Source organism: Cyrtonyx montezumae, unplaced genomic scaffold (assembly GCF_038088225.1).
Source record: "Cyrtonyx montezumae isolate F1298 unplaced genomic scaffold, pur_monq_1.0 scaffold_9, whole genome shotgun sequence".
Classification (NCBI taxonomy): domain Eukaryota; kingdom Metazoa; phylum Chordata; class Aves; order Galliformes; family Odontophoridae; genus Cyrtonyx; species Cyrtonyx montezumae.
In genome coordinates this window covers 2752985-2765196 of record NW_027072100.1, presented here as the reverse complement: position 1 = coordinate 2765196, position 12212 = coordinate 2752985, and the positions used below count along the sequence as shown (strand labels likewise).

General features: G+C 51.8%; 1 protein-coding gene across 1 annotated transcript in view; it reads left to right on the top strand.

The window, feature by feature from the left end:
• The first annotated feature begins 167 nt into the window (after positions 1-167).
• Positions 168-12212, top strand: part of LOC136060174 (perilipin-3-like) — a 41501-nt gene continuing 29456 nt past the window's right edge. The window contains 1 exon segment of the mRNA XM_065754505.1: positions 168-272. Within this exon segment, the coding sequence (XP_065610577.1) occupies positions 168-272 (105 nt within the window).

The window sequence follows — 12212 nt, the reverse complement described above, 5'->3', positions numbered from 1 at the left end:
GCACAGCATCAGAAGCCATGCTAAGAAGTGAAAGCTGGGTTGATGTTGGAAGCAACAGGTTTTAGGACAGCAGAGAGCCTTGCCTTCAGCATTTCTTGTTAGAATGACCTCCACTGTGTGCTGTGCTGGCATCATGTGTTGTAAAGCCCTGGTGTCTTATAGGAGTTATGGCTGACCATCTCAAGTGCAGCGAGGTGTCTGAGCTGGAACGCTGGGGTTGGCTGGAAGAGGAGAAAGCTCACTCAGCTGCTCATGCTGTGAAGGGCTCTGAGGTAGAAGCTCAGAAATGGTAAGCAATGGAGGCACCACCTGCTAGCCCAGCCTGCTCACCATGCCCAGGCTCTCTCCCTTCTAGGAGGGGCAGTCCCTTTCTGGCTATCCAAACTCGCTCTCGTTGAGCACCTCCATTTGCAGCTGTATCAGTGTTCTGCAGATCTGCTGTTAAGGATGAGAAGCAGAAAGCTGGGATCCTGATAGTTCCAGTATTCTTTGATTAACCTTGCTGTTGTTGTTTTTTTTCCCACCCAGCTTGGAGGAGCTCTCTTGCTGTTGCGTGTGGATATGGTTCTGGCACGTGGGGTGGAATTGTAGTCCAGATGGATGGGCCTCATTGCAGCTTTGTCCTTACAGTGTTCTTGACCTTTTGCAGGGGAGGTTGTTGTCACCTGTGTTGTGCAGGAAGAGAAGGCAGCACGTTGTGTTTGCACCCTGGGGACACAGGCTGCTTCCTCCAGCAGTGGCAGGGAAGTGTTTCTCTTCATGTTGTGTGCTCAGGTTGGGGGAGTCAGGAAAGAAATTGTGGCATGGTGGCTGCGCAAAGGCTCAGGAGCTCATCACACCAGGTGGTGGCTTTCTGCTTTTAGAGCCAGGTGAGCAGTGCAGAGAGTCATGCAGAAGCTTCAAGGGAGTGGCAGAGAGGGCTTTGCTCTCAGTTCTGGCAGTAAAGCTCAGCACGTGTCCTCCCCAGGGCTGGAGGCCGCTGGGGTTGGTGTAGCAGGAGGGTCTCTCCTCCCAGGAGCAGTGGAAATCCATCGCTGTTCCCAATACTGCTTTACGTGAATGGAATCAGATGTAATAGTTTAAACCCTCTTATTATGGTTGTGCTGAGAGGATCTGAAGTTTGACATTGGTATGCTGCACTCACGGCTCCCTTTCTCCTGTGCTAGTTATTTTTATCATTATTTTGGCTCTTATGACAAAATTGCACTCTGCTCATCTGGAAAGCTCTTCCGCCTCTAATTCCCGTGCGCTCGGCTTGTGCTCAGCCCTGTAGCAAATACAAGAGCTCTCTTGATTTAATTTTCAAACACAAAGGTCCATTAAGTCAAAGTAATGCTTCCCAGACTCCCTGGCTCTCAGCAGCCCATCCAGGCCTCCATCTCTCCCCGTGGGTGTTTCAGCTCTGTCTGATGTCTCCTGAGCCTCGGAGGTTCCTCCTTCTGTTGCCTTTGGGAACCCCGTGATGTTCTTCCACGTGTCATCTCATAGCTGCAGCCATGTGTGAGGAGGGTGGCTGCTTCCAGCTGCTCTGGGTCACACCAGCCTGCTGTTCCTGGGCTTTTCCTGTGCTTTGCTATGTTCTTGCACTTGTGCTTCTGTTCCTGCTGCCTACTGCGACGTCCACCATCCTTCTCCATGACCATGGGTGAACGAGCTTTGCTGTCCAGCAGCAGGAGGGATTGAAGGGCCAAGCAGAGGGGGCAGCGCTGAGCTCTGCTGTCTGCGACAAAGACGGGGCCTAAGGGGACAGCACGGAGCTGTGTCGGGAGCATCGGGGGGGGCCAGGGAAAGGCTGTGCCCCAGAGGGCGGTGGGCACAGCCCCGAGCTGCCGGAGCTCAGGGCGCACTGGGACACTGCTCTCAGCTGTAGGGTCGGGCTTGGGGTGGAGTCAGGGGTTGGATTCAGTGACGTGGGTCCATTCTAACCTGAGATGTTCTGTTTTCTCTAAATTTGCTCCAAACGTTTACTAACTTGCTGGTGATCAACTAATGGTGTTGTAAGGAAGAGAGAAACGCCAGGACGAAGGTATAAAATCTTTATTTTAGGAGTGCGGGGTCAGTAGCTACAGAACACCAGCGGCCGGTGGGCATCGCATCCCTCCGGAGTGCAATATCGGGTACGGACGCTGGGGGGCAGCGCTGCATTTCTGGACACCGCGGCGGTCCCGCGTGGCTCGGGATGCTCTCGGTGCCCGGGGCTGCTGTGAGCCGGGGCAGCCTAACACCTGGCCTGCATTTGAGCACGTCTGAAATGTCACGGCTCCTCCCATGCCCGTGTTTCTGAGATGAGACATCTGCTGTTTCAAAGCAGCTGCGACTGAACAGGCTGCGAACGACCAGCTCGTGGCGTCGGAGCCATGGAGATGGAGGAACTGAGCATCCCAGGCTTTCTGTAGTGGAGAGGAGCAGCAAGGTGCCGTTCCTGATGGTTCCCGTGGTGGGGACATCAGTCATGGAAAGTCACCTCCTTGGGCCCCCTCTGGCTGTGCTTCATTGCTGCTGTCCCCCATCCTGTCCCCTTGGGTGTGTCTGGGCTTTACTGACCCTCCGTGGGACCGTCCCTCCCTGGGAAGGACCTGGCCTGCTTCATCCCTCTGCTGCGGGGGGAACACTGTGGGTCCCTGGGCAGCTCTGTACAAGGGTGCTGCCCTTCCCTTGTTAGCATGGAACAAGCTGTGGATTAGCTCACCCTGCAGAGCATCTTTTCCTGTTGCTGTGTTCTGCACCAGCTGGCTCTGTGGCTGCACACTGTGTAGCCAGTGATCAATTTTCTTTGAGTTTAAAATACAAGGGAAGGGAGGAAAAGGGGGAAAAGGGTCTTTCCAGCTTAGCAGCTGGTACTGCCTTGATAGTTGCCACTGTGGGTGATCAACTACACTTCACAATCTGACATTATTTCTTAGCCTCACTCGGTTCAGTTTCACCTCCATCCTGGACAAATATTGACAAAGCTCTCATAATCCCACTGGTGCTGTTACGGAGAACTCTTATTTTGCTTGCAGCACACTTGGTGCTATCTCAATATCCCCACTGGGAGCCAAGAGAGGAACGTGAATTTAAATTCAAAGGGGATGAGTGGCAGCTTACAGTCCCCCTGCAACCGGCTGTCCCCCACGAGCAGAGCTGAGGGCTTGGGGTGAGACAAGGAAGGCTCCACTTGTTGCTGCTTATGCACAAGCTAGCTGCGGATGCGTGGTGCTTGTGCTGAGCTGCTGTCTTGTTCAGCTGTGTTCATCACTACACAGTGTTCAGAATGGGCCGGGTGTCCCTTGAGTACCTGGAGTGCCATGGTTGGCTGTGTCTGCACCCCAATGAGTAGAGCTGGGCCAGAACATGGGTCCTGGAGATAAAATCCCAGCACCCAGGGAGAGCTGGTCCCCGAGTGCTGCAGCAATGCTCCAGGCAAACATGGGAACAGAATGGTTGGGTTAGGAGAGACTTCAAAGACCACCTGGTTCCAACCCCGTGCCTTGGGCAGGAGTGCAGAGGGCCCTTCCCACTCAGAGCAGTCACCGTGGTGTCACCCACTGCCCTCCCCCCCCCCATGTCCCGTGCAGCATGGGGGGCATTGACCTCCATGCCCTCACCCACCTCCATCCCAAACAGAGGTTCTCCTGCAACGAGGCAGCTGGGTTTCACATTGACCACGTGGATGGCACTGTCACCCAGCACCTGGGGACGTGGATGTGCTGGGCTGGGAGTGACGGATGGGTGTGTGGATGGCAGCAGGGTGAGGGGAAAGCAGATCAGGCTGGCTGCTTGGTGGCTTCATAGCATCAGGGACTTGTTGGCAGCACCTGGCAGCTCATTTTTAACCGCAGCACTCCTGAGCTCAGCCCCAGCACAGCTGCCTGGGAAGTCTGAAACTCAGAGAGTGGCTCTGAGGATGGAAGCAAGCTGGTGTGAATCAACAGCACTCGCTTTTTGTGGCATGACACAGATTGGGCCCCATGGAGAGAGACCCCATCCACACCTGTCCTGCCCCAATGGGTCCTTTCCCTCACTGCTTATCAGCTCCACTCCTTTCAGTGCTGCAGGAGAGCTCTCCGTTGCTCTTTCTAAGGCCGGCAGCACGGTGCTGGCCGCAGGGAAGCCTTCAGCATGGTGGTGTGTGGCAATCCATACTAATTAAGACAAATCTAATTACCCAGGCTGCAACTCATGCTTAACGAATTAGAACGGGAACATGGCAAACACAGTGAGCGTGCTGCCAAGGTGGAGTGGAGTGCCCAGGAGCCTGCTTGGAGGAGGAGGAGGGTTCTGGGGGAACGGGGCTCGGTGGCACTGTCCTGTTGGGTGTCAGCATCAGAGGAACCTCTGATTTGTGGGATGGAGTTGTGACTAAAAATGTGTTCAGTAAGGAGAGCTGGTGCCAAGCGGTGCTCCCAGGGCAGGGAATGTCTCTTCCCCCTTAAGTTCTTAATAAACCTGTTATGATTAATACCGTGACTGAGGAAATGCTCTTATGAGAAATAGACAGTGATGGCAGAGCTGCAGAATTAAGTGGTGCTGGGCATCGCTTAACGGATGAGCAGAGTGTTGCAGCTCCATCACAGCGTGCTCGGGCTGGCTGCATGCGGGGGTGAGCGAGAAGCGTTGGGCACAACCTTTGTCCCACGGAGAACTCCATCTCCCATTGCTCCGTGGGGCGGGGAGCTCAGTGAGAGCCCCCCAGCACTGAGTGAGGACCCGGTGGGGTGAGGACCCACCTGCAGCTGCCACAGGGCAGCACTGAGTCCGTGCCACTGCTGCACCGATGGGCACATCCTGCTCAAACAGCACCATTGGCCACACTGGGGTGTGTTGGGTGACACTGCTGTCCCTCCCCCCCCCCCCCTCACCCCAGCCCCTCCTGTCCCACCCCCTCCTCCGCTGCTCCTCGTGGTGCTGCCACCACTGGAGGGCTCCTCGCAGCGGCTCCCAATTAAGGCCTACTTAAAATTCAAATGCAAATAAATTTTTAATTACCTTAATTAAAATTATTATCTCGTTAGAAGCTGAAGGATGGGATTTGAAGAACAAAACCACGGGATGTGCCTGGCCACGTGGTCGGGGAGGGGGGGTCAAGGCACTGGGGCAGTGCTGGTGGGTTCAGAGGCAGAGCTCAGCATCCCTCCCACCTCGGGGGGCAAAATCCACGCTCGTGGTGGCTACAAATACCACAGCCCCAGGAATGGCTGAGGCTGGATGCATGGAACATCACTGCTGTGCCCTCCGTGTCTCTCCTCTCTGCTCCCAGCATCACCCTGCACTGCTGAGTTCAGAATCTCTAAATTAAAAAGGAAACGATTTACCCTTTAAAATCAGCGGGTGAATGCAGAGCCCACCGTGAGCAGCCCTGGAGGATTTACTGCCCTGTGCACCCGTGTGTGTCAGATGCTGTGCACGGGATGACTTCTGGGGTCGCTGCCACTTGTAGCAATCCAACCCCGAATAACGAACCAGCAACGGCGCCCGTGATTTATTAATTAGTGCCAAAGGATTTACGTGGGTAAGGGCTGCCTTCATGAGAATGGTTGCTATGTTTTTAACTGCGTTTCCTGCGCTGACAGAAGGGATGGGCCAACGTGCCTGGCTCAGCATCCCTACCGCTGTGGCCCAGACCCCGTGGACCTGCTGGATGTCCCCAATTAGAGACGCCCCGGGGTCCCCATCCACCCCGCTGAGCTCTGGGTGCAGAGCCCCACACGGTGCTCCAGGGTGGAATCCCAGTGAGTCCCCGTTTGCAGGCAGCTGGGAAAGGGCTGGGGAGGAAAAGGGCTGGAGATCCACATGGCCCCACACAGCCCCCACCCTCTGTGCTCAAATGGGGATCCAAGAGGGGCTGTGCTGTGGGGCTGCTGGGGACACCCACCTGCATGAGGTGGCATTGGCTGCATCCTTATGGGGATGTCTGTCCTGTGCAAGCAAAATGGGAGCTGGGAAAAGGGAAGTCATGCCTGCTGAAGGGGTTTTGCAGCTCATAAATGGGGTGAAGGGGAACTCCCTTCAGATAGAAAAATGTGGAAACAGCCAGAAGTAGTAAAGGAAAAGCAGCAAAAAATGAAGCTGGGTTAAAGAGAGGATTGAGATTTCGCTGCTTCCCTTAAAACAAACGGCTCGCTGCCTTGTTCGGGTAGTCAACTTTTCCTTCAACCTCTGGCTTGGTGAGCACTGAGGATGCTTTAATGGCAGCCAGTAGCAAGCACTGGGCCAGGAATGAGGGGGAAGACAATGCTGGGAGTGGGTGCAGGGTGGTGGCTCACCCGAGGACACTTCTGCTTTTGGTGACTATTGTGCTTCTGCAGGGAAGTGGATTTGGATATCTCTGAGGTCAACTCCATCCCTGTGCATTAAGCCATCCCACCCTTCCACCCTTTTCACCCCAAAACGCTTCAAGGTCTTTGCTGAAAAAAAAAATTGTTGTCATCTGTTCAGCCTTTGTGAACTTTTGTTTTCATTTCCACATCCTCCACAATAACCATCTCTTCTGGGATGCCATATGCCCAGAGTTGTCCCCATTGTAGTTCCCCAAAAGGACTGACAGTCTCTTATGCAACCTCTCTTACCCTGGGTACCAACCTTCGTTCATCAATAGAGAATGAATCGTTTGCATCCATTCCCAACAAGCAGCTGTGCTTTTGGGAAGCCAGTGAGATGAATGGGACCAAACCACAAGTGTTGTGGTTGGCCACTGTGGTCATAGAAACGTCTCCTCTTTCTGCTTGAAAGCAGAAGGCAATTTATTCCGTAGTCATGCTGGAGTAATGCGTGCTTCTGTGCCTCTGTGTCTGGATGGCCAATAGGGAGCAGTCCATCTTCGTGTAATTTTTGGTATCTTTGAGGATCTGAATGCAAAACCCTGTGCATGGGGATTTGGTGTAGATTTGTGACCCTCTCTGGAAGAGCTGGGATCATAAAGCAGTGACTGGAATTCAGGAGGACATAAATATCATATTTTCATCTGTGGCAGCTATAAGCTTGCTTTAATATTGTTTGTGTTATTTAGAGGGAATATGGACCCATTTGGCTTATTTCATCAGTCTGAGAGTTGCCAGAAAGGATGGAGGAAGGAGCTCTGATAACAGAATAAACTGTACAGAAGATGTGAAAAGGCAGCTGCACTCCCTCTGGCAGCACAAATATTTGTTTCAGGCCTGGCCAGCAGGTTATGAGTGGAGACACGGGTGCTCCTGCACTCTTTGCAGTACTGCTGGTGGGAAGAGCCATCCTTTTGCCTCCATCAGAAAGCATTTATGGACCTCTAGCACGGCCACATGGCACCGTGAGCATCCAGTTCTGGGTTGCCTTGTCAGTGATCATCCTGTTTCCCATAGTCCAAAGCAACCACGATGGTGTCAGGCACAAGGAAGGTCTAAGACAGGTGCAGTACCGACCATCCTCTGCTTCAAGGTCAGCCCCCATCCCTTTGGGGTTTTTAGGGAGTCAAATCGCACTTATGAATAATTCATCCCACAAACTTTTCAACCTTCAACAAAATGATTTGTGAATAAATGTTTTCATTACTTGGCTGGCTCCGTGGATGGATGAATAATATCCATCAAATAAATTATTCATATTTTTCTCCTTGCCATTGTCAGATAAATTCTTCGTGATTTATATTTGTGCATTTTTCTTCTGACTACAAGAAACAGACATATTAGAGGTGGGTTAAGGGCTGAATCTGCATTGTTGAAACCAACAGCAAAGCCCTGGCTGATATTGAAAGCATCCCAGATAGTCCAGGTGCCCTCCAAGCAGTGATGCTCAGAGTTCCTCCATTGGCAAAGCCAAGCTCTCCTGCTCAGGTACTCAATCCTCAGCTCCTTCCTTGGGTAAGTCTGAGGGTTTCTTGGGCTACTTCTTGCTACAGACTATAGTCTGGGGATGCTACCTTGAATGGATGGTAAGTTGTGTCCTTTGGCCAGGCCACAGCTGCAGCAAATAGATATGTGCACTCCTGGGGAGAGGTTCCTCAAAGTCATCTGGTGCTTTTGATGACCAGTGAAGATGATGCTGGTTACCAGCTCTTCTATCAGCTTTTGCCATGCTTTACATAACCCAGAGGTCTGAGGGTGTGCTCCTTCCTTCCCCAGCTCCCACCTTGCTGCCCGTTCAAGCTGTATTTGCCCTGATGAAGCTATGCCAGCAGACTGCTCAGCATAGGAGGTTTGTGCCTGGTATCATGTCTTGCAGGTCAGGATACTTCTGGGTGAGGTGGATTATTGAGTGAGGGTGGTGAGAGTCGAGTTTGGTTCATCTTCTGTCACTTGGAGTTGGTGGGGCTCCATGGGAAATGGGCCACCAGGGCTGCGCCTGTAGGGGTCAAGAGTGGAAACTCCATAGGGCTGCACTCTCTGGTGTCTTTGCTCTCGGCTCCAACGTCTTTTAAAAGAAGTCAGTGAGTAGTAGAGGGAAGACAGACTCTTTTGAACCCCCTGACCAAAGGGGCAGTGTTTGAAACACCTGAGACCTCACTGCTTCTGAGCAGCACCTTATTCAAAACTCCCAAGCAACAGAGATGCAGGAAGGTTTTCCTTAGATGCCAGGAGGAGGGAGGGTTCTTCATTTGTATTCCCTGGAAAAAATGAGTGAATAAAACCATCACAAAAGCTGTCTGGATGGACAGACATAGGCGATATCAGCTGCTCCAGCTCAGAGGTGACCATTTGCTTGCTCTCCTGATTCACAGATGTTCTGTTGTTCTATAGTCAGCTCCAAGAAGTGAGAGGGAGCGCACAGTGAGCACGCAAGCGCAAAGCTCCTGTCCCAGCAGGGAAACTGGTGTGCTGGGTGGTGGTGCCCAGCAATGCACACCCAGCTGCTGCAAGCACTGGACTTCTTCTTGGAACTTGATTTGTGGAATCGTTTATTTTTTTCCCCTTTTTCCACCCTCCTGCCAGCTGTCTGGTCCAGGGGACACATCCATCTTCATGAGCCCTTCTGAGCTCAGTAATGGATTTCAGCAGAAATCGTTTGTCTTGTGCACCTGAGTGGGATGGGAAGGGAACGGAGTGGGGCTCTGCTCTGCAGGGAGTGCTGCAGGGGGATATTCTCCTCCTCCCTGTCTGCCTTTGGCTCAGCAGCCCTCACCCGTTGCTTTCCTGAATGCGCAGGGGCCCTCACACAGCACAAGAGCCCATCCTTTAGGAGATGGTGCTGTAGAGGCCGTGAGTTTTGGCACAAAATAAGACTATTTCAGTCTCCTCTTGAAACATCAGTGGGTTCTTCCAGCAGCCGTGGGGTGTCCCAAGCCTCAGGTGAGGAGCTCACCTCTTTGTTAGGTCCCCTCATGCTGGCATCTGTGACGTGGTCACGGAAGCTGCTTTTTTTCCTGATTCTCCTCCTCTAGGAATAAGAAGGAAAGATCCTTGTGACCAACTTCTCCATTTGTAGCTCTGTGTGGAGCTTATGGGTGTGGTGCAGCTACACAACAGGAGCTAGAGCTGACCTGGGGACAAGGGGTTGGCTTTATGTCTTGGTTGGCTCCTGTGAGGTGTAAATGTTAGGCTGGTGAATGGGGGTCACAGCACAGCCTGGGAGCTGCAAGCCTCAGTTCTATTCAGTCAACAGGACTTAGAGAAGATGATGTCTCCCATACCCGTGCAACCAAGGAGTCTGTTCATTTAGACCAGGCTCCCAGCATCTCAAGAGAAGACAAGCTTATGTCTGTTGGGACCACGTTATATGGGAATGTGTGAAAAAGCCAAAGTTGTTCTGCAGAGCTTTTTTTGTCAGAGAGGATACTAGGTTCACTGAGCTGCTGTCCTCTGCTAACAGAAACCATGGGGAGCTGTGGCTTAAAATAAATAAAAAAAAAAGAGTTGGGCAAAATGAATTGTATTTAATATCAAGTTAAGTAGTCCAATGAAACAGCATGGATGTTAATCAGGATTTTCATATTTTATTTAATAAATCCTTCTATGATAATATATCTGAAACTGTAGGTAGTTTCTTTCCAGCAATGCAAACCCGCATAGAGCTGAGCAGTCTCGTCCCAGCATTTAGACCAAGCTTGCTGCAGAGTGGAGGGGAGCTGCTCTCTGTTTGTGGGTCCCCTCCCCTCCCCTCCCCTCCCCTCCCCTCCCCTCCCCTCCCCTCCCCTCCCCTCCCCTCCCCTCCCCTCCCCTCCCCTCCCTTCATTGGTGGGACCAGGAGATGACTAACTGGGATCACAAGTATGTATAAAGGTGCTTGATGGAAAACAGCCCGATGGAGACCAGATATTAACAAGCCTTATAAATAGGTAAGACAGAAAACTATATCCTAGAAACCAAGCGAGGGCTCTTGTAGTTTCTGCAGGAGGACAAGTGTTTGGCCAACTGGATCACCTTTACTCTTCAGCCATGGTCACTGCCAGCATCGCTTTTTTAAAGACAAGCAGACATATTCTCTCTCTCTCTCTCTTTCTACTCTCCAAAGTCATGTCACTAAGAAATGGTGCCTTGGAGCATGGGGCTTCTGTGAGCCTCCAAGAGGAGATTCTGGGCTCCAGGAGCATGGGATAAGCCTTATCCCTCTCACAGCCTCTCAATTGCTCTCCATTTTTCTAAGCCTCCTTCATCCATCAATAAGCACCACTGAAGAGCTATTTATAAGGGGCAATTTTACTCAAGAGCTGAAGCTAAACATCCTGCAAGCAATACAGCCAAGTTCACAGCCTGTGTCATTGCTAAATCCTTTACACTAGCCTATAGCTGCTGTTGAAAAGCCAAAGAGCTTTGTAGGCCAGACTTTTGCCTCGATGTTTCCAGCTCTCCTTGCTGGGGTGATCCTGCTTCCTCCTGGCCCTACCAGCTGCCCCAGTTCTGGGAGCAACAGCAAGTTCTTCTCAAGATCACTTTTACTTTCAGTGATGCTTAGGTTATTTGAGCCAGCACCACTTTGATTTCAAGACCAAGAAAGACCTGAACTGGCCTTTCCCATGCCCAGGAGAGCCTCCCTGTGGCTTCCATCCCCAGCCCATCATTATCTTTGGATGAGCTACCAAACGCAGGGCAACCTTGAGCTGAAGACCTTAGATGCAGAGAGCTCTCCTTGCCTACAGGAAGGGTTTTCTGTGGGGGATTTCCACTGGAAACTGAGTTGTGACTTACATGTGGTTGATCTCAGTCCAGAAGGGGTAAAGATTTGACCATCCCACGTGTGTGTGTAAAACCTCCTGTCCATGGTTGCCATGCTCTTGGTTACCAGGAGAATCAGCAGCCTGTCTCTCACTGAACAGGACAGCTGGATGGCAAGTCTTCAAGCCATGCTGGTCTGACTCATGTCCAGTCACACTTGGTGGCCCACCCCGGGGCTTGCCTGCATGGGGGCTGTGCCCACGTCCATGCCAGAGCACAGCGACAGCTTTGCAATGGGTTTTCTGCTCTTGTAGCTACCTGGGTGTCCATATGGAGAAAAACAGATGGCTAAGTGTAAGGTGCAAATGCATACATTTGGGGAAAGTTAGGGCAACTTAAACAGCTTGCCCGTATTCAGCTGCACCAGGAGCCCTCCCACACAGTTCAGCATGCTTCAATGGAGGAGCTGTGATCTGCTGATGGGTGGCAATTAGCAGCTCCTGGGAAGAGTGGAGGGCACTCCTTCCTGAACCTGCTCAGATTCGATCCATAGATGCCCATCTGTTCAAACTCTTAATTAACGTGCTGTGTCTGAGTACTTGACAAACATTAGAAGATAACCAAAAGTGGCTCATGGTCCTGTTTGGATGGGACTACAGAGCCTAAGCACTGCTACATATGTTGGAAGGGATTCAGTAAGCAATTTATTTCTGGAGTTATCTGGACAGTACTGAATGTGACAGGCTAATTCTTGGCTTTCACTGCTTGATTACTGTATTCATGCCCTTTCTCTTGTCATTCCCAGTTGCTTTTTCTTCCCCTGTGTTTTACCTTTGACTGTGCATCTTATTCTAGAGGTATGGGGGAAAATGCTCTTTTTGGAGCTTTAATAGAAGCAATCAGATCTGACTGAGCACACAGCTCCATGGTCTTGCAGCAAGCCAACAGATTGGTCACTTAATTGGAGGGTGGAGGAGAGTAAATGAGAGCATGGGCTGTGTCAGCCTGCAGAGCCCCTTTGTGCTGACCTTGCTTTGCACCCACCTGTTCCCTATGCATAAGCTGAGCTGCAGTGTGGTCAGCATGCTCTGCCTCTGGTTTGGGGGCACAAGCCTACATCACACCTGCTCCTTCTGGGTGCCACACATCAGGGCTTCAAGAAGGCAGATG